The sequence below is a fragment of the Hevea brasiliensis genome, chromosome 2 (genome assembly GCF_030052815.1).
Source record: "Hevea brasiliensis isolate MT/VB/25A 57/8 chromosome 2, ASM3005281v1, whole genome shotgun sequence".
In the NCBI taxonomy this organism is placed as follows: Eukaryota; Viridiplantae; Streptophyta; class Magnoliopsida; order Malpighiales; family Euphorbiaceae; genus Hevea; species Hevea brasiliensis.
Genome location: NC_079494.1, coordinates 122,658,852 through 122,679,923, shown reverse-complemented (window position 1 = coordinate 122,679,923; position 21,072 = coordinate 122,658,852). Strand labels below are relative to the sequence as shown.

At 36.8% G+C, this 21,072-nt stretch overlaps 3 protein-coding genes and 1 long non-coding RNA gene across 4 annotated transcripts; 2 read left to right on the top strand and 2 right to left on the bottom strand.

The window, feature by feature from the left end:
• The first annotated feature begins 423 nt into the window (after positions 1-423).
• Positions 424-4,330, top strand: LOC110669457 (E3 ubiquitin-protein ligase At1g63170). Its single transcript, XM_021831139.2, has 5 exons — positions 424-1,177; positions 1,570-1,689; positions 1,780-1,912; positions 3,259-3,423; positions 3,899-4,330. The coding sequence occupies exons 1-5, from the start codon at positions 621-623 to the stop codon at positions 4,073-4,075; spliced, it is 1,152 nt and encodes a 383-aa protein (XP_021686831.2). The 5' UTR covers positions 424-620; the 3' UTR covers positions 4,076-4,330.
• Positions 4,331-6,323: 1,993 nt separating this feature from the next.
• LOC110669532 (BON1-associated protein 2-like) lies at positions 6,324-6,987 on the bottom strand. The gene has a single exon (XM_021831236.2). It carries the CDS (start codon positions 6,954-6,956, stop codon positions 6,405-6,407), a length of 552 nt encoding a protein of 183 aa, XP_021686928.2. The 5' UTR covers positions 6,957-6,987; the 3' UTR covers positions 6,324-6,404.
• Positions 6,988-8,392: 1,405 nt separating this feature from the next.
• Positions 8,393-16,360, top strand: LOC131177259 (uncharacterized). The gene is made up of 3 exons (XR_009146847.1): positions 8,393-8,479; positions 8,928-8,986; positions 16,094-16,360. It is a non-coding gene; the product is annotated as an uncharacterized LOC131177259 (long non-coding RNA).
• Positions 16,361-19,245: 2,885 nt separating this feature from the next.
• On the bottom strand, positions 19,246-19,897 carry LOC110669459 (BON1-associated protein 2). The gene has a single exon (XM_021831141.2). The coding sequence runs from the start codon at positions 19,832-19,834 to the stop codon at positions 19,256-19,258; it is 579 nt and encodes a 192-aa protein (XP_021686833.2). The 5' UTR covers positions 19,835-19,897; the 3' UTR covers positions 19,246-19,255.
• Between the last annotated feature and the right edge of the window lie 1,175 nt (positions 19,898-21,072).

Below are 21,072 nucleotides of genomic sequence, written 5' to 3'. Positions count from 1 at the left end.
CCACAAAAAGAGGAATTGGAAGGGAGACACAGAAATTTTTCTATTTCGCCAAGAAATCATGGCTCGCATAAAGAAAAGCTTCGGAGGACAAAATTGCCTTTTTCATAGAGCTTTCTAACTCTAAATATTTGTATATATATATATATATATATAATATAAATATTTTTAATCTAATAATTATTAAAATTATTTTCATCTAAACTCGAATCATTGCTCAATTAAAATTTAAATCACACTTCAAAAAAAAAAAAAAAACTACGCTAATAATGTACTTTAAACTAAATTTAAAGACAGCATATATAACAACAAAAAAAAAGGTTAAAATTTATTGTAAGGACAGGACGTCAGTTTAACTGTTGCGTCGTATGACACGTGGCCATCTTAAGACGCGAGCAGCAAGCAATTTAATGAAACAATTCCAGGTCAGCAAGATAATAGGTACTGCTGTTACGGGTTTGTTGATTGATTGGAGTTGTATCCGCTAAGACAGTCTAAAATTCAAATTCAATGGCTTCTAATTAAATTCTACTGATAGGAAAATCTGTATCTCCCCATCCAAATTCCAACTCATATCGTATGCACCTAATCCAACCCTTCAAAAAATTTGTATTCCTTCTAAAATGCTCGCCACAAATCCCTCGGTATCGTCTCCGACGTCTGACTCTGTCGACACCTCCCCGCTCCTCACCCGCTCCATCGCCGACCACCTCCTCCGAAGCCGACGTCTCCTACGCCGCCCACCACAGCCTCTCCGTGGTGCGGCTGCTCGGCTTCTCCGTCGAGCCAGCAGCCGCCGCATGATGCTGCGGGAACCCTCTTTCCGGGTGCGCGAAAATGCGGCCCAGCAGCTCGAGGAGCGCCAGAGCGACTGGGCCTACTCCAGGCCGATTATTGTGTTAGATGTGTTGTGGAATTTGGCCTTCGTGGTGATTGCTGCTGTGGTGTTGGGGTTGAGCGTCAAAGAGGAGCCTGAGGTGCCGTTGAGGCTGTGGATAATTGGGTACGGTTTGCAGTGTGTGTTCCATATTGCCTGTGTGATCTTCGAGTACAGAAGACGGCTTAGTGGAAGGAATATGGGATTGAGAGTGAGTAGAGATTCCACTTCGGGATCGGGGGGTGATGGAGGAGATTCTGTGGACTATGGGGCTGAACAGCGAGCCAATGATGATGAAAATCGGTACGGTTTTGCTTTCTTATTTTTTTGGCTTAAGCATAAGTTTGTTTCGATGGGAAATAGAACACGTTCTTGTTTTTCTTTGAAAGAAGATGGTTAACTGGATAGATGTTGTATTGTCCCTGATATTCTCTTCTTTTGTTCTCTCTTGGGTGCAAATGACATTCGACTTTTATTATGATTTTGTGGGTTGGGAGCGGTGAAAGCTTTGAGCTTTATTCCCTAAGAATTTAGATATTTCTATTAACTTAAGACTGTGTTGTTGTAAGTCGTGGGAAACTTGATGTTGCTCAAATGCTGTGAATTTCGTGATGCTTCTCTTGGTTAAGATTGAGGAATGAACCTTCTAGCCTGTACTTTATTTTTTTATATGAATTCTTTACTTTTCTTTGCAGCGTTGCTAAGCACCTGGAGTCTGCAAATACAATGTTTTCATTTATCTGGTGGATTGTCGGATTCTACTGGGTTACTGCTGGTGGCCAAAATGTGACACATGATTCACCGCAGCTATACTGGTTTGTTTCAACAAATTTTTCCTTCAATGTGGTCTAGGTTATATTAGGATGTGTTTTGTGTATTGACTTATTTTCCGGTTTGTTTTGTAGGCTTTGTATTACATTTCTTGCTTTTGATGTGATCTTTGTATTCATCTGTGTTGCTGTTGCTTGTCTCATTGGTATTGCTATCTGCTGCTGCCTTCCATGTATAATTGGAATCTTATATGCCATGACAGAGCGGGTAATTTATTTTTCTCAGGTCCCCCTTTTAGTTCATTGCAGCGGATTTTTTTCCACGTGTGCACAACACATTCATGGACATGTGTGCAATTAAGCTTTTATTATAACTGTCCTTTAGGCATAAGCCAATTCAAGTGGCAACATATAGTAGACACTTGACAGTAAATAGAAAAAAAGAAGTAGTTGACTCTCCGCTGAAGGAACATTTGACTTTATGATGGAAAAATTGTTCAATAACTGTTTCTTTATGATCAAGTCTAGAACTAAGGAAATTTGTCTTTGCAAGCATAGTCTACTCATACTTGATGAGCCAATTTTTGAATAGGAGACCCGGTGCATCTGCATTTATTATTGTTTTTTTTTCTCTTCACGAAGATATTGAATTGGACAAAGGTTGGAGCTTTAGAGACTTACAATTTCAAACCCCAGCTCCAGTTCACATGCTTAGGTTAGATGCTCCATACTCATGAACTCCCAACTGGTGAACTGTCCAACTACTCCCTGAAAGCAGTGAAAGTGATAAATCTTTACTGTGCTCAAAAACCTCAACCCTTCGATGAAGAACTTTCCAGCCCTCATGTTGTTGCTGCTTTGATGAAAGCTCCCATAAGCTCAGATCCTGCAGGTTTAGAACCCTTTCCTCTCTCTATGAAACCGTTCTTCGAAACTAAACTAAAAGGCTGCAAGATGCAATCACGTAATTCAGAACTTATGATTGGATGATTTAAGATTTAGGTTTTCTGAATGAATTGTCTCAGATTAAATGACATTGTTGCTTACTTTGCAGGCAATACAAATTCTGTTCTCTCTTTCTCTTTGCTTCTTTCTTTGGGACCATTGATAGTTATTTTTTGAGCATTCAATTTGTCTGGAACTGTTGAATTTTGAATTGAGAAATAATTCATTCTTAATTTTCTTGGATGAGTTTTAAGATCAAATTCCGTTAAAGATCTCATGGCCTTCATGTTGAGGAAATATTGCTGTCATCTTGAACCAATGTAAACTATTTGCCTTGTTTGATTGTGGTCATGTATATATATCATTTAGAAATGTGGCATTCACCTGTTATTTAGAAGCTCAAGAGCTAGTTCTTGGAAAGGGAAAGCCCTTGGCATATAGCTTAGCATGTGGTTAGCCAATGAACCATGAGATTTCACTTAATGCATGGTGACAATGATTTGATGGTTTTTATTTTTTATTTTGTTTTTTTATTTTTTTGAGATCCTTTGATATTCTAGGCCATCAAACACCAGCCAACCTATTTGTACAGTGCCATTATTAAATATTTTTGCTCCATGTTCTTAGTATCGTGCATCTGATTTCTTGTCATCTTTAACTGAAAAACAGGAAGGAGCAACAAAGGAAGAGATTGATCAATTGCCAAAGTATAAGTTCCACAAGATGGGGGATTTTGAGAAAGTTAGTGGTGAGATTCAAGCATCTTTTGGAGGTACGATGATTGAATGTGAAATTGATATGCCCACTGAACGTCTTCTCTCCCATGAGGATGCTGTAAGTACTCCAGAAGCAGAAAGTTTTGTCTCATCACTTCTAAAAACGTGTAATTTTTAAATTGCAACTGCTTTGTGATTGGACCATGGAGTGGGGTTGGTGTCTGTTAGGCCTATAAACCAAATTGAAAAAAAAAATGGTTCGTAATTAGTAGTTAATTGCTGTAGAGGGTATCCATGTCTTAGACAACAGCTCAGCAGCACAAATTCCTCAACTGGAGATGGGGCTTCTTTTCTTTTCAATGTTTTTATCTCTGTTAGCAAAAGTGTGTTGTTATGGGATCAATTTTCAACCCCTTATTTTTTCACATTTCTAAATGCTATGCTAATCATATGGCTAAATCTATTATTTAACAATAGGATGGATGGAGCGGACCCTGAAATTATATCTTGTTTCGTGTTGGAGTGTTGGAGCTCCTATATTTGTTCTTTATCATCGACTCATTTCTAATGTTTTTATTATTGCCGCATTGCAGGAGTGCTGCATTTGCCTTTCTGCATATGAAGATGGAACTGAGCTACGTAAACTTCCTTGTCATCACCATTTCCACAGCACATGCATAGATAAGTGGCTTTACATAAACGCAATCTGCCCTCTTTGCAAGTTCAACATTCTAAAGGCAAGCAATCAAATTGGTAGTGAAGAAGTGTAGAAACAAGGTTTTCTACAAGAATTCGGGATAGAGCTTCTTCCCTATCTGTGTTATCATGCGCACGTGACCATCTTTGATAGCAGTGGAGACGTTTTGGCTTGAGACAGCATCTAGCTGGTGCCATTAACAAGAGAAATCATCTCAATGTGTAACTATCTGTAACTTTTCTTGGTCAGTGTGCCTAATGTATATGATATTTTTACTGTTACTCAAAACAGATTGAATTAGTTGTTAGTAACGGGTTTCCTTTGCAAATTAGCCCAGACTTACTAAATGAGAGCTCAGCTGCACCTGATCAAATGAATGCATGAGCTTGGGGTGAGTAATCGATTCAAACCGAACCGAACCGAACCGAATCAAATCATGAAAATCGAATTATATATTTTAGAAATCGAATCAAATCGAAATGAATGAAAAATCAAATCGAATCAAATTGCTGTATTTCAGTTTGATTCAGTTTAAATCGATCGGTTTTGATTTTTTATTATTTTTTAATTTAGACTTGATTTTTAAGTTATTTGATCTGATTTTGATCTTAGTTTGAACTTAATAATCATTAATCAATGAAATTGAACAATTTATATATATATAATTACATATAATTCATAAATTTTTCATAAAAATAAATTAATTCAAAAATTAATAAAATTATTCGGTTTGATTCGATTTAACTGATTTTTTCTCTTTAAAACTGAATCAAACTGAAATAATCGAAATTTTTATAATATAAAATTGAATCGAACTGAATTATCTTAAAAATTAAATTGAATTATAGAATTAAAGTGATTCAATTCAGTTTGTTTGATTTGAACTGAATAATACTCACTCTAACACAAGTATGTGCAAAAAAGTTGGAGATCCGCTGTACCTTGTCTCATCTTAAACTAGGAATCTAGGATGACGTGATGCACTGACGATCACAAGGGCACATTTATCCCAATTGTGCAAACTGAATCAAAAAATTAAATAATATTTAATTGAATTAAATTAAACAGAAGTATTAGATCAAACCAAATTGAATTAGAAATTTCAATTCGATTTGATTTATTAATTTGGATGTATTTTGCTGGGTCCTTTGAATTTGCATCGTCATTTTTTGTGCTTATTAAAAACTTCATATATTACACATTATATTCTATAAAATTTCATAACATAAAATAAAAAATTGTTCATAAATTGAAAAAATCCATTGGCTTGATTTTTACTACTACACGGCACGGCCGGCGCCAGTTGAACAGGTTTCTAAGTTTAATATTCTATAAAAGATATCTTTAAGACTATGCCATTGAAAATTTGAAATGGCCTAGTCCGTTGAAACAAATCCCACAAAAAACACAGCAAGTCGAAACACATTTGGCTATAATTAACCTTATAATTGACAGAGTAAGCACCTTATGGGCGAAGCCAAAATAGCTTACAGTCGCAAACTTCTTTTGAGTTCTACAAGTAGCTTCTAAGTTCTCACGTGCATGTTCAGAGCAGCCACAAGGAAGCAACAGAGTAATTAGTTATGAGACTTCAAATGCTTGAAGCTTACATTCAACAATGTAATCATTAAATGGCAACATCAAGGAGCTAAATGCTGTGGCGTGGAGTGGATTCATTGATCAAACTCACATGCATGGGCTCTAACCGTTTTCGCTTCGCCTTCTCATTAATTATTTTGGGACACTTGTGAATTAATCTAATTTCACTCTGAATATTTCAACTGGATTCATTTTTTCCAAGTCAAAACTTCACCAGCACACCCTTTATTTGTGGCACTCGTTTCTCCGGGCCGTTTGGAGCTATAGTGACTGTACTAATGTCAACAAGTTTGTTTAAAATTACATTTTTCTTAAAAAAAAAAAGAATGTTTTTGTAAAATTTTATAAAATATTTTAAAAAATTGTGTAACCCAATAATCACAAAATTTCAATTATAATTTCTCCTTTTTTTTTTTCGCTGGGGATTCCTCGAACTGTCATGGCTTTTCATCTCTGAAATCGCCAACCTTATTTCAATTTTGGCGATTACTGTATTTCTTTTCATTGAAAAGTCAAGCCCACTTCATTGTAGAATTGATCTTTCTTTATTTTTAATATTGCAATTTAAAATAGCCCGCCATCCAAATCTTAATTTTCCCACGTAATTGTCATCTCAAGCCAATGAAATTCTTGTTTTAATTAAACAATAAAAAAAAAAAATTATTCGAACAAAATAGAAGAGTTCTGTTCCCAAAGTAAGACGCAAGAAAGCCATTCCATGCTTAAACAGAAACACCAACCTCTCAAGATTGTATACGAAATCGCTTTAATTCTATGAAAATAAAAGAAAAAAATAAAAAGGATTAGACTTGATTGACACCCAAAACGGGAATACCAATCACAATGCCAAAATTCTTGCCGCTGCCAATCGGGATCGCCGGCACCGGCTTTGACGTCATAGAAAAAGAGTTATTTTCTGGCACCACCTTCTTGTTGTTAATGGAAGACAAATAATATTCCGGCACTTTCACCTTTACTGAAACGTTAACAATTCCGTTTCTCTCACCTTTAGCATCCCTTAACCTGTAACTCAAGAAGTTCAAATAATTCTCTGGCAAATAGCCTCCCATGAAATCTGTCGTCGGCATCCTGGACGTCCCAATAGTTCTATCCCCGGAAGCCGTCTTGCAGTGAACTTCTAACGTTATAAATCGTTCATGCAATGGCATGTCGATTGTGAGCTTTTGGTTCCAGGAAGGGTAAGCTCCTCCTTCTGTATCCATCTTTGTAGTACGATAGTTTAGAGGGTCCGTTCTAACCATGACATAGGTGTTCTTCTTCACCAATCTTCGATCAATGCGCAAGTCTTCACAGGATAAGACTGTGATTTCTAGAGTACGGGACGTGCTTCCCATATTGTTAGCTGGATGGGAATGTTGAGAGAGTCGTATGCATATATATATATATATATACATAATAAAGATTTAAAGGAAATTAACAAGTAATTCACAAAGAAGCAGATCAGATGTTTCCGTTCGAAACTAGCGGCTTTGTTTTTTACACACGGTTTAAATAGTAGGATTTTCTTTTCCTAATAAAATTATTATTAAGATTATTTACATCTGTTAATTAAGGAATTAATAGTCTCTCCCATCAGTAAAATCAAGTACTCGAACATTACAAATGGAATCTCCACGGGAAACACTTCATCACATAATAAGCCTCTCTTGTTCTCCCTATAAACACATAATTATACCATACTAAAGCTTTGTCAATCACAGCATGCTCAGGATCAAAATTATGCCGCCATTGACGAACAATCAAGTAGTGGTCAGCAACCATCCAAGGACCATTAAATAGAACATGATAGAAAAAGGCGTCTTTGCAAGTGATTAAATCCCACAGATCTTCCTAATACCTTAACAATGCGCGCGCGTGCATTTCATGATAAAGTGAAGTAGTAGGCAAGCCAGTTATATAAATTGTATTCTCATCTACTGTAACACCCCAAAATTTTATTAATTATGAGTATTTTTTATATTTAAATTTTATTTAAATTTTAGGAATTTTTTTAAGATTTTTCGGATTTTAAAAATCGGGTTCGATTTTCCGAAAATATAAACTTTGATGATTTTTAAAAATTAATTTAAAGACCACGTGGCAAAACTAAAAATATATTTGGAGTCTACGTATTTTTCTGAATTTTCTGGAATTTTTTCGGAATTTTTGGACCTCGTTTTCGGTCCCGAGGCAGAGTAAAAATTCAAAATTTTGTATTTCGAATCGAACCGGCCGAATCGAACCGAACCGGATCGGACCGGTCGAATCGAACCGGCTCCCTTTCCTTTTTCTTCTCCCGCGCGTCTCTCTCTTTCCTCTTTCTTTCTCTCTCCTCCTCTCTCGCGCTGCCGCTTCCGCTCCATCCGCCGATCCGGCCACCGATTGGACCGGGCTTGTGTCCAAAATCATCTACTCGTGAGAGCTTTCCATAGACACCAAGAACGCCGAAATCCATCGAGCGGATTGTCCGATTTTTGCTCGGGAAGATTTTCGCCCATTTCGACTTTTGGGCTAGATTTCTCGAAAACCGTGAATCCCACGAGAAAACCGAGGCTACCAGCACGCTCCACTCGACGAGGGCTTCGCGGGATATTAATTTCAAAATTTTCCGACAACGTTTTTCGGTGGGTCCCACGGAAATTCGCAGTGTATTTTCGAGCATTAAATGAGCTTAGAAAATTCTGAAAAATTTATGTACTAACCCCCGTGTTATGGGCTTCGTGTAGGTATTCTCATTTCGCGGAAATTCGACAGTTGACCGGGTCTGCAAATTTCGCCGCATGCACTGCACGAAAAGTCTCCGAATTGGACCGAGGTTTTGGCTAGCCCCCCATTGTCAGACGTCCCGAGCGCGTTCCCGAAGTCGGAATCGGCAAAGGTAAACCCGAACCTTGTTTTTACGTAATTTTCTAGTGCTTAAATAGGATTAAAAATCCATAAAATATTCGTGGTAGCTTAGAAAATTACGATTCTTTTTGCAATAGCTTAGTAATATTGCTAAGGACCGTGGGGCAAAGTTTTATAATTTTTAGAGCTTGTTTGGGCAGTTTTTGCAAAAATGATCAATAATAAGGACTAAATTGAAATTTTGCGCATTGTGATGGATGATTGATTTGATGGGCCCAGGAGGGGCTGTGTGATATGATTGAACTGTTGATGTATGGATTGTGAATATAGAAGTGCGTTTTTAGCCCTTTTGCAGGTTGGGTAGGTCCTAGGTATAGGGGAGACTCTGCCGGATTTTCGGCACGACTTAGGACGTAATTGGTCTTTTTCTTGAATTGTATTGAGTCAAATTTATTAAATAGATGTAATGTAATTGTCAGGTGAGCCGGGACAGCCTTCTTCCTCCGCCCAGCCACCACAGTGATTTGTCGTCAAGTCTGTGAGTAAAATATTAATTTTAACTGTAATTTCGATATTATTATATGTTCAGCATGCCCATGCATCACTTATATGCATATATTTATGTAGTTAAACTCTAGGCACGAATTATGTTGCATTGATAAATCGCAATGTGCCATGAGTGTTGTTGTGGTAATTTGGAGCAAAGCAGCGTTGGCGCATGCGTGTGATGTGGTGTGGACTATGGATAGGACGGTAGACACGCTTGAGTTCTTCAGGGACCAGGTCCTTCTGGGTAGACACGGCTTGAGTTCTTCGGGGACCCCGATTTGGTATTTAAGTGGAAGTCCGAAATGAGTTCTTCACGGCACCGATTGATTTAAGAGAGTCAGATAGGGATCAGCCCATATACTATGAATGATGTTACAGGGTGTGTGAGTGCTCAAAATACCTTTTTTGATGCTATGTGTGAATATGATGTTTAATGTTGCATTTCACTCTACAGGTTGCATTAGTTTCAGATAGTTATAGAGATTATAGTTAAGATTGATATTTTACTCTGAGTCGAACGCTCACTCTGCTCAAAAATTTTTACAGCCACAGGAGGATATTTTGTTCAGGTTAACTCGCTTATGCTTCGCATGTTGTTTATCCATGTTTGTGTAATTTTAATTACTCCTAGAATTTCCGCATGTGTTAGCAGTATTTATTTGAATTTGGTCTGTAATATTTTTATCATGATTGGACCTGTAAACTTAAATATGTTATGTATGTTTGATGGATTGGATGAGGGAGCTGAGCTCCCATTTATTTTATGTTGATGAGTATGTGGAGGGTGAGCTGAGCTCCCCAATTGAGTATTTATTGTGTTTACAGGTCGGGTGAGTCAAAACTCCCGTTGGAAAGTCCATTTTATGGCTCTGATCATCCGCTTGGTTTCTGAATTTGGGCCCAATGGGCCTCGACTGGGTAAATGAACAGTTAAGGCTTACTACGGCCTCGGGGCTTTAGGTCGCCTGTGTCCTAGTGCTTGGTCCGGCCCATAGGTTGGGTCGTGACAAATGTGGTATCAGAGCTTAGGCTCCAGATTCATAGGGAAAAATTATCTAAGTGTTGGGAAGAGTCTACTAGGAGTCACATGCGGAGTATAGGATTCTGTTTCGTCTTTTCCTGTAATTCTTTGTTTCTAGATTCTACGTTATACCTCGGGAAATATAAGATTACCTCAGTTAGTATCTTGATTTTCGTGGAGTACACAGAAATGTGAAATAGAGTTAGTAGACATGTGAGATCTATCATGAGGATACGTACTCCAAGAAATGTTATATTTTTGTCAAGATGGGTTTAAATGGTGTGCCCATTTCGTAAGACACGAGTACATAAAAGTGAGTCTTAAAAGTACAGCTTGCCCTAGATAAGGATGAGGATACCATCACCGCAACACGTAGATGACCCAAATGTAATAAGTTTGTGATAATAGAAGATTCGGAGAGATAAGAAATTAGGAGACCTAGTCTGTCAGAGTATGCTTGTGTGTGGCCAACCGCCACTTTGCTAGAGATCGCCTGCTTTGATGAGCCACGATGGGGTCACAGGTTCATGCAAATGTTCCTCGACAATTGTATCCGGTGCTTCCAACATGGCAGTGATCGCCAAAGGGTGGCCGAGGACAAGGGGGACGTGGATTTGGAGGCGATCAGAGGTAGAAGTCGATGTCGTGGTTCTCGCCACTCGGTAGGGGACAAGCTCGAGTTTTCACCCTGACCCACCAGGATGCTCAAGCTTCAAATGCAGTTGTGGCAGGTATTCTTCTGGTCTGTTCTTATGAGGCTCGTGTTTTGATAGATCCGGGTGCTACGCACTCATTTGTCTCCCCTGTGTTTGCCATGAGGTTAGGTAGAAACCCTACAACTTTAGAGTGCCCTTTGTCAGTAGCTACCCCACTTAGTGACAACATAGAAGTAGACATGGTATTTCCGGGTAGCCCAGTAGTAGTGGATGGAAAGATCCTCCCACAGACTTGGTTCCTCTACCAAGAATGGATTTCGATGTAATCTCGGGATGGATTGGTTGGCAACTCATTTTGCCACCTTAGACTGCAGGAACAAAAAGGTGTATTTCCACATACCTGGTGTGGAAGAGTTTAGCTTTGATGGTGACAGGAGCATGGCTCCGTATAATTTGGTGTCAGCAATTAGTGCTAGAAAAATGTTGAGGCGGGGATGCCAAGGGTATTTGGCATTGGTGAGAGATACATCTGTAGAAGGTGTCAGCATGGAAAATGTTCCTGTTGTCAGAGAATTCATGGATGTCTTCCCTGAGGAGCTTCCAGGGTTTCCACCAGGAAGGGAAATAGAGTTTTGCATTGATGTTGTGACAGGTACAAACCCCATATCGATGCCACCTTACAGGATGGCACCAGCAGAATTGAAAGAGCTGAAGGAACAACTACAGGAGCTTTTGGACAAGGGTTTTATACGTCCGAGCACTTCACCTTGGGGCGCCTGCTTTATTTGTGAGAAAGAAGGATGGGTCATTGAGGTTGTGTATCGACTACGCATACCGAACAAGGTCACCGTGAAGAACAAGTATCCACTTCCTGATCGATGATTTGTTTGATCACCCAAAGAGCTAGATTCTTTTCCAAGATAGACTGCGATCGAGCTACCATCGCTTGAGAATCAGGAATGAGGACGTGTCCAAAACGGCTTTCAGGACAAGATATGGTCATTATGAGTTCTTGGTGATGTCTTTTGGACTCACTAAAGCACCAGCAGCCTTCAAGGACTACAAGAACAGCGTGATCAAGTCATTTTTGTACCGTTAACTCATCGTAAACATAGATGACATTCTGCTATACACTCTGACCCACGAACAACACCTGTGGCACTTGAGGATGGTGTTGCAAACCTTGAGGGAGCACCAGCTATACGCCAAATTTTCAAAATGTGAATTTTGGCTAGAAAGCATCTCATTCTTGGGACACGTGGTTTCTAGTGACGGTATTCAAGTGGATCCCAAGAAAATTGAAGTCAGAATCGATTGGCTTAGGCCTACAACAAATACCATCGAGGTGCTAAGTTTTCGGGTTTAGTGGCTACTACAAAGCGATTTGTGCAAGATTTCTCCGTGATAGCGCTCCCTAACTAAGTTGACCAGGAAGAATGTTCCATTCATTTGGACAGATGACTGTGAGGTGAGTTTCCAGAGGCTCAAGGAGTGTCTAACTACTGCCCCTGTGTTGACACTACCTGTGAGTGGTGAAGGATACACTGTATTGTGACGCCTCGAGTTGGCCTAGGGTGTGTTTTGATGCAATGGAAAGGTAGTGGCTTATGCTTCAAGGCATGAAGAGGCATGAGCGTAACTACCCCACCCATGATTTGGAAATGGCGACTGTAGTCTTTGCACTAAAAATCTGGAGACACTACCTGTATGGTGAAGTGTGCGAGATATACACCGACCACAAGAGTTTGAAGTTCATCTTCCAACAGAGGGATTTAAACTTGAGACAGAGGAGATGGATGGAGCTTCAAAGACTATGATTGCACCATCCAGTACCACCTGGAAGGCCAATGTTGTAGCAGATGCTTTGAGCGAAAATCTTCCGCGCTTTGGCGCACATTTCGAGAGAAGAGACCACCGATTCAGAGGTACATGAGTTGATGGATCAAGGTTTAATCCTAGATCCGGATGAGGGGTATCATAGCTCACTTTTCGGTGAGGCCGACTTGAGGGACAGAGTTAGAGTTTCCCAAAGACAGAGACCAACAATTGATGAAGATCATAGAAAGAGTACACAGGTGATGGTGGTGAGTTTGGATTTGCCAATGATGGCGCCCTAGTGCAAGGTTCTAGAATATGTGTGCCCGATGTGGACAATCTCAGAATGAAATCATGCAAGAGGCACACTACACATCAGACAAGATTCCACCTGTGTTCCACCAAGATGTACCATGATGTGAAAGATAGCTACCGTGGAATGGCATGAAGAGAGACATAGCAGACTTTGTGTCCAAGTGCTTGACTTGTCGAAGGTGAAGTTTGAACACTGGAGACCGTCAGTGAAGCTGCAAGAGCTCCTATCCCGTAATGGAAGTGGGAAATGATCACTATGGATTTTGTGGATCAAGGTTGCCTCGTACCACGCGAGGATATGATTCGATATGGGTAATTGTGGACCGCTTGACCAAATCACCACTTCTTACCAGAAGATTACCTACTCAGGGCACAAGATGCCCGCTCTACATTCGAGAAATAGTCAGATTGCATGGAGTTCCGGCTTCCATAATATCTGACAGAGGGCCCCAGTTCACTTCTCGATTTTGGAGAAAGTTGCAGGAGGCACTTGGCACACAATTGAACTTCAGTACAGCTTTCCACCCTCAAACAGACGGACAGTCCGAAAGGACAATCCAAACACTGGAAGACATGCTTCGCATGAGTGTCTTGGATTTTGGAGGTCAATGGGATGAGCAGCTAGCTTTAGTGGAGTTTGCCTACAACAACAGTTATCACTCCAGCATAGGGATGGCACCCTATGAGGCACTATATGGAAGAAAGTGTAGGTCTCCTCTATGTTGGACAGAAATGGGGGAAGCGAAAGTGCATGATGTAGACCTAGTGCAGTACACTTCAGAGGTAGTTCCTTTAATCGAGAACGATCGAGACAAACAGAGATGTAAGAGTTATGCACCCTGCACGGAGGGATGTGGAGTTTGCGATGGCGACTATGTATTCCTCAAGGTTTCTCCAATGAAGGGAGTCATGAGGTTTGGAAAGAAAGGCAAGTTGGCACCTCGGATATCTGACCTTTGAGGTTACTGATAGAGTTGGAGCAGTTGCCTACCGGTTGGAGCTACCACCCAACCTCTCTCACGTTCATCCCGTGTTTCACATCTCCATGCTCAGGAAATACATTCCCGATCCTTCTCATGCATCGCAATGGATGTGATAGAACTAAAGGAAAATTTGACATTTGAGGAGCGACTGTAGCCATAGTGGACTACCAAGTGAGACAGTGAGATCTAAATGCATCCCTATGGTTAAGGTTTTGTGGAGGAGTCGGTGGAAGAGTGCACCGGGAGTCGAACGGACATGTAGTAAGTACTCTTATTTGTTCAATGTATAATCATGTACTTTATTCTCGCTTGTGTAAAAATTCGAGGACGAATTTTCTGTAAGGGGAAGAATGTAACACCCCAAAATTTTATTAATTATGAGTATTTTTGATATTTAAATTTTATTTAAATTTTAGGAATTTTTGAGATTTTTCGATTTTAAAAATCGGGTTCGATTTTCCAAAATATAAACTTTGATGATTTTTAAAAATTAATTTAAAGACCACGTGGCAAAACTAAAAATATATTTGGAGTCTACGATTTTTCTGAATTTTCTCGAATTTTTCTAATTTTTGGACCTCGTTTTGGTCCCGAGGCGAGTAAAAATTCAAAATTTTGTATTTCGAATCGAACCGGCCGAATCGAACGGACGGATCGGACCGGTCGAATCGAACCGGCTCCTTTCCTTTTTCTTCTCCCGCGCTCTCTCTCTTTCCTCTTTCTTTCTCTCCTCTCTCCCGCTGCCGCTCCAGCTCCGGCCAACCGCCGATCCGCCACCGATTGGACCGGTCTTGTGTCCAAAATCATCTACTCGGAGAGCTTTCCATAGACACCAAGAACGCCAAATCCATCGAGCGGATTGTCCGATTTTTGCTCGGGAAGATTTTCGCCATTTCGACTTTTGGGCTAGATTTCGAAACCGTGAATCCCACGAAAACCGAGGCTACCAGCACGCTCCACTGACGAGGGCTTCATGGGATATTAATTTCAAAATTTTCCGACAACGTTTTTGGTGGGTCCCACGGAAATTCGCAGTGTATTTTCGAGCATTAAATGAGCTTAGAAAATTCAAAAATTTATGTACTAACCCCGTGTTATGGGCTTCGTGTAGGTATTCTCATTTCGCGAAATTCGACGATTGACCGGTTCGCAAATTTCGCCGCATGCACTGCACGGAAAAGTCTCCGAATTGACCGAGGTTTTGGCTAGCCCCATTGTCGACGTCCCGAGCGTTCAAGTCGGAATCGGCAAAGGTAAACCCGAACCTTGCTTTTACGTAATTTTCTAGTGCTTAAATAGAATTAAAAATCCATAAAATATTCGTGGTAGCTTAGAAAATTTAGATTCTTTTTGCAATAGCTTAGTAATATTGCTAAGGACCGTGGGGCAAAGTTTTATAATTTTTAGAGCTTGTTTGGGCGCTTTTGCAAAAATGATCAATAATAAGGACTAAATTGAAATTTTTCGTATTGTGATGGATGATTGATTTGATGGGCCCAGGAGGGGTGTGATATGATTGAACTGTTGATATATGGATTGTGAATATAGAAGTGCTTTTAGCCCTTTGCAAAGTTGGGTAGGTCCTAGGTATAGGGGAGACTCTACCGGATTTTCGGCACGACTTAGGACGTAATTGGTCTTTTCTTGAATTGTATTGAGTCAAATTTATTAAATAGATGTAATGTAATTGTCAAGTGAGCCGATGACCTTCTTCCTCCGCCACCACCACGGTGATTTGTCGTCAAGTCCGTGAGTAAAATATTAATTTTAATCGTAATTTCGATATTATTATATGTTCAGATGCCCATGCATCACTTATATGCATATATTTATGTAGTTAAACTCTAGGCACGAATTATGTTGCATTGATAATCATAATGTGCCATGAGTGTTGTGGTAATTTGGAGCGGTCAGCGTGCGTTGGCGTGCGTGTGATGTGGTGTGGACTATGGATAGGACGGGTAGACACGGCTTGAGTTCTTCAGGGACCCGGCCTTCGGGTAGACACGGCTTGAGTTCTTCATTGGGACCCCGATTTGGTATTTAAGTGGAAGTCCGAAATGAGTTCTTCACGGCACAGATTGATTTAAGAGAGTCAGATAGGGATCACTCCATATACTATGAATGATGTTACAGGTGTGTGAGTGTTTCAAATTACCTTTTTGATGCTATGATGTGAATATGATGTTAATGTTGCATTTCACTCTACATGTTGCATTAGTTTCAGATAGTTATAGAGATTATAGTTAAGATTGATATTTTACTCTCTGAGTCGAACGCTCACTCCTGTTCAAAAATTTTTACAGGCCACAGGAGGATATTTTGTTCTGGGTTAACCTGCTTTTATCCTTCGCAGGTTGTTTATCCATGTTTGTGTAATTTTAATTACTCCTAGAATTTTCTCATGTGTTAGCGAGATTTATTTGAATTTGGTCTGTAATATTTTTATCATGATTGGACCTGTAAACTTAAATATGTTATGTATGTTTGATGGATTGGATGAGGGAGCTGAGCTCCCATTTATTTTATGTTGATGAGTATGTGGAGGGTGAGCTGAGCTCCCCAATTGAGTATTTATTGTGTTTACAGGTCGGGTGAGTCAAAAACTCCCCGTTGGAAAGTCCATTTTATGGCCGGACTCTGTCCGTTTGGTTTCTTGAATTTGGGCCCAATGGGCCTCAGAATTGGGTAAATGAACAGTTAAGGCTTACTACGGGCCTCGGGGGCTTTAGGCTGGCCCAGGTCCTAGTGCCGGTCCGGCCCATAGGTTGGGTCGTGACATCTACTATCAACCTTTTTGAGTTAACGGTTCATTCATATATATATATATATATATATTTTTTTTTTCAAGTAACATAAATTAATTAATCACTATTTTATTAGATTTTTTATTAAATTAAATAAAAATAACTAAAATATCTTTAATTATATTTTCAGTGGAAAATAATTTAATTCATAATTTTTTTTATTAACAATTTGTGTCCAGATTATTTATTTATAATAATAATAATAATAATAATAATATATGAAAACATATTAATTGACATATATACATATATGTAATTATTTATAAATTATCAAGATAATAATGATATAAATAGAATTTTACAAGATTATAAAGACTTATTTATAAATAATTATAATATTTTAAGGTTCAATTTGTAAAATATATAGATAATTTTATAATTAACTAAAATTTTAAAGATTTTAAAATAATTAATCAATATTTTTATAATTTAAATTGAAAAATTTTTAATTTAATGAAATTCACATTTTAAAAATATATGGAATAAATTTTTAATAAACAAAACTTTCAAAACTAAATTATTAATAAAATAAAATATCATATATTAAATTATTTTATATTATTTTTTAAAAATATTTTATATTAAAAATAAAATTAAAGATATTTTGATATTTTTATTAATTAAATTGTAGTTAATGATCCTACAAAATTTAATTTTATTCATATTTTAAAAATAAAAATTTAAATTTATAATTAATTTATCGTTCTATATATTAAATATATAAAGAATAAGCGGGTCAAATATTTTTGACCATGTCAACTTTCCAATTTCCTATCAATAAACTATACTGCGGCGAGTACAATGAGCAGGTCTTCGCTTTGAAAGCAAGAGAGATATTGAATGAAAGAATTGCGAGCCACGAGGAAGTTGCCTTCATTGAAGCAGAGAGGTCCTCGCAGTAACCTTAAAGAAAATTAATGGGTCTTTCCATGCAGATTCAATTGTACAATTTAATTTTGTATTTTCAAATAAATTTATAAAATGATTATTTCAATTATTTTTTAAAATTATATTAATTTTAAGCTTTTAATATGACTTCGAAGTATTATCAGGTGATTTACTTTTGTCATATTTTTTTTTTTAGGTTCAATATGTATAAACATAACTACTAATAATTTTATATTTAAATTTATCTTAAATCTAATTAAAATTCATTTTAAATTATCTATACTTATTATTATTGTTATTTAATTTTAATTAACAATTTATATAAAAATATATATATTTTATTAATAATTTAAATTTTAAAAATTTAATAATCTTATCAAATATTTAAATTTTATTTATTTAAAATATAATATTTTAGAAAATTTATTACATTTTAATTATTATTTATATAAAAGAGTTGAAATAATGAAATATTAAATATATAAAATTAAAAATGGATGTAATATTATTTTTATATTTAAATCTGTAACAAACTCAATTTTATATTATTAAAATATGCCCCATAAAATTCGGTCAAATAAAGAATTTGAAAATATCCAACATTTTGTTATCTGTCCATAACTACTTCCAACTAAATCTTGGGTCTTCTGATTGGTTGATTTAATGCTTAATTTTCTGCTGGCTTTTCGCTTCCCTCTCGTAGCGTTTGCTAGGGCCTGTTCCGTTGCCCTGCTCTTGTCCGCTTTACCTGTTTTTTTTTTGGTCTGATTATGGTAAAATCATAAATTTTAACACTTTTTTAATTAAATTTTATCAAATTAATACACCAACTAATGAAATTATGACCGTATAATGACAAGAATCAAGATAGCATTTATCTTTTTTTACTATATCAAAATATCATCTCTTTTATTTATATTATTGAGTGGGGTGAAATAGTATTATATTAATATTTAAAAAAATTATTTATAAAAAATTATTTTTTATAAAATAAAATATTTTAATTAAAATTAATAAAAATATATCATCATTTTTATATTTAATGATTAATTTAATAATTATTTTTATCGAACACATATACTTTAATAGTTATATAAAAAATTAACAATGTTTAAAAGTTAATAACTATTAAAATAGTTAACGATTAATAAAATGAATGGCAAGTATTAAAACAACTAATATTTTTAAACAAGGCCAATAATACATGCGATACAAAAACGACAATGAAGTTGATGGCCGTGATTTCAATTTTAACTTGAATTAAAAATGATTTTAATTTCAATTTGAAGTTTCATATAATCCAATTAGTTATTTTTTAAAGAAAAAAAGTTTAATAATCGATTTTAATTTATGCTATATTAATTTTATTATATTGAGATTAAAAATTAAAATCTTTTGTCTTAAAAATTTATTTATTTATTTTTATACTTTTTAAAAATAAATAAGACAAATAAATATTACTCTCAAAAGCCACTTATTTGTCCCTACTGTAGTTTTGCTTATTGGCATCTTCTTTTTATGCCTTTCTTCGTATGTTTTGGGTTGTGTTACAAAGAAAATGACAAATTGTGCCTTTGTACGTACAGTGGGAAGATAAAATGAACACTTGCTTCTCTTTGGGTCATGACTAAGTATATATATATATAGAGAGAGAGATTCTTGATTTTATTAAGTTTGTAAGAACAAATTTCTTCCTAATTCTAAAGAAATGAATTCTTGATAACTTCATTGATCAGAGTCGTGATAACAACTCCAAACTCCCGAATTAATCAATTAAGCACGAGATGCACACCAAATGGGAACACCTGTTGCTACTCCATGATAATTCTTGTCGCCAGCAGGTACTCCCCAGGTTGGCTGCGACGACGATGATGAGGAAGAAGAAGAAGAAGAAGAAGAAGAATACGGATAACCAGACAAATTCTTTCTCACGGCATGAGCCATGTAATCAACTGCTACCCCCTTCACTTTCACAGAAATATTAATGATACCGTTCTTTTCACCCCTCAAATCCCTCAGCCTATAACTCAAGAAATGCAAATAATTTACTGGGGTATAACCTCCCAAGAAGTCAGAAGCAGGAACCGTAGCTGTGCCAATTACTCTATTCGCTGAGCTAATCCTGCATTGCACTTCTAAGGTAATAAACCCAGCATGCATTGGCATCTCCATTTCGAGTTTTTGATTCCAGGAAGGATTGCTCCCCCCTTCGTGATCAGCCTTGGTTGATTTAGAATTGAGAGGATCAAATTTCACCACAACGAACGTGTCTTTTTTCACAGATTTTCCATCCAGACGTAAATTTTCTGCGGATAAGACAGTGATTTCCAAACTGCGGAATGCAGAATCCATGAGGATGAAAATCGTAGGAGTAATTGAGCAAGTTTTAGGATATTGGTTAGGAAACTTGAAGGTTTAATTTGTGGCAAAATCGGTGGAAATTAGACGTGTGTTATATAGCAACGTGATGGGCGCTGGAAAGAAGACTGGCAGAAGGGAGATAGAAAGAGATTCGATGTTTCTTTTCTCAAGACAGGTTCATTCGTCTTCAGCTTCGTTTAACGTGTGGGAGAAAGTTCCGTTGACGCCGTTAAGGCGAGCTCTTTCCACAAACATAAACGACAGGCTAATTGCACTTGGGAGGCGCCTGCAGATAAATGCGTTGACAAAAATCTTTCGATACTTGATTTTGATTGGATGAAGCTTTTTCAAGGTCAACCATCCATATCCTTCAAGGAAATGAATGATCCCCTCATCACGGGAGACATTTTTTATAGAAAAAGAAAAATTAAGAAGTAGATCTCTTTTTTTTAGTATTTAAAAAGAAATTTATATAGGCAACATTTGAGAAAAAAAATATTATTTAAAAAAAAAAGGAAAATTCGGTGTATATATTCAATAAATAGTAGTTCCGAATTACTCTTATACATTTGGAACATGTTGGGCAGGCAACAATTTGATTGGTGGGGCTCTGGTCTTGCGTAACGTGATAATCGAGTGGCCTGTAACGGGCTTCAGCGGTCAAACTGGAATTCAAATTGTGCTGCAGCTGAAACTTCCCTCACCCAACAGCTGAAACTTACAAGAACATTATAATTGACTTGTTATTTCAATCTACATAATCCATATATAAAATATCATTTAAAAATTCTGATTTTGCTATTTTATGTTGAATAGTTCATTGTTAAAAAAGGTTAGTTGATTATAGAAATAATAAGTGTAAATTTTAAAAGTAAAAAAAATTTATAGATACATAATATATTATTTAAAAAATAATAATTAAATTTATGATATAAAAATATTTTTAATAAAAAGAAAAGTAAGTTAACCCATTTTACAAGCTACAACGGTTGCAGTACCCAATTTGAATTGCCAATAAAGAAAAGTAAACCAAAAGTAAGAAAACATCAGGTCAAGGTAATGGTATGTCTCCTGTAAATCAAGCGTTAATTTCATTTATTATTCTTTATCTTAGATAATTGTATTAGTAATAATTATAAAAATCTTTGAATTTTAATTTTTATATTATTAAAATTTTTATATCCTACTATTACAGGTTTACAAGTTAATTTTTTACTAAATTTTATTTA

Coding starts and splice junctions, on each gene's coding strand:
- LOC110669457 (XM_021831139.2), top strand. CDS start 621: ATGCTCGCCACAAATCCCTCGGTATCGTCTCCGACGTCTGACTCTGTC. Junction 1,178..1,569: donor GCCAATGATGATGAAAATCG/GTACGGTTTTGC, acceptor TTTTCTTTGCAG/CGTTGCTAAGCACCTGGAGT. Junction 1,690..1,779: donor GATTCACCGCAGCTATACTG/GTTTGTTTCAAC, acceptor TTTGTTTTGTAG/GCTTTGTATTACATTTCTTG.
- LOC110669532 (XM_021831236.2), bottom strand. CDS start 6,956: ATGGGAAGCACGTCCCGTACTCTAGAAATCACAGTCTTATCCTGTGAA.
- LOC110669459 (XM_021831141.2), bottom strand. CDS start 19,834: ATGGATTCTGCATTCCGCAGTTTGGAAATCACTGTCTTATCCGCAGAA.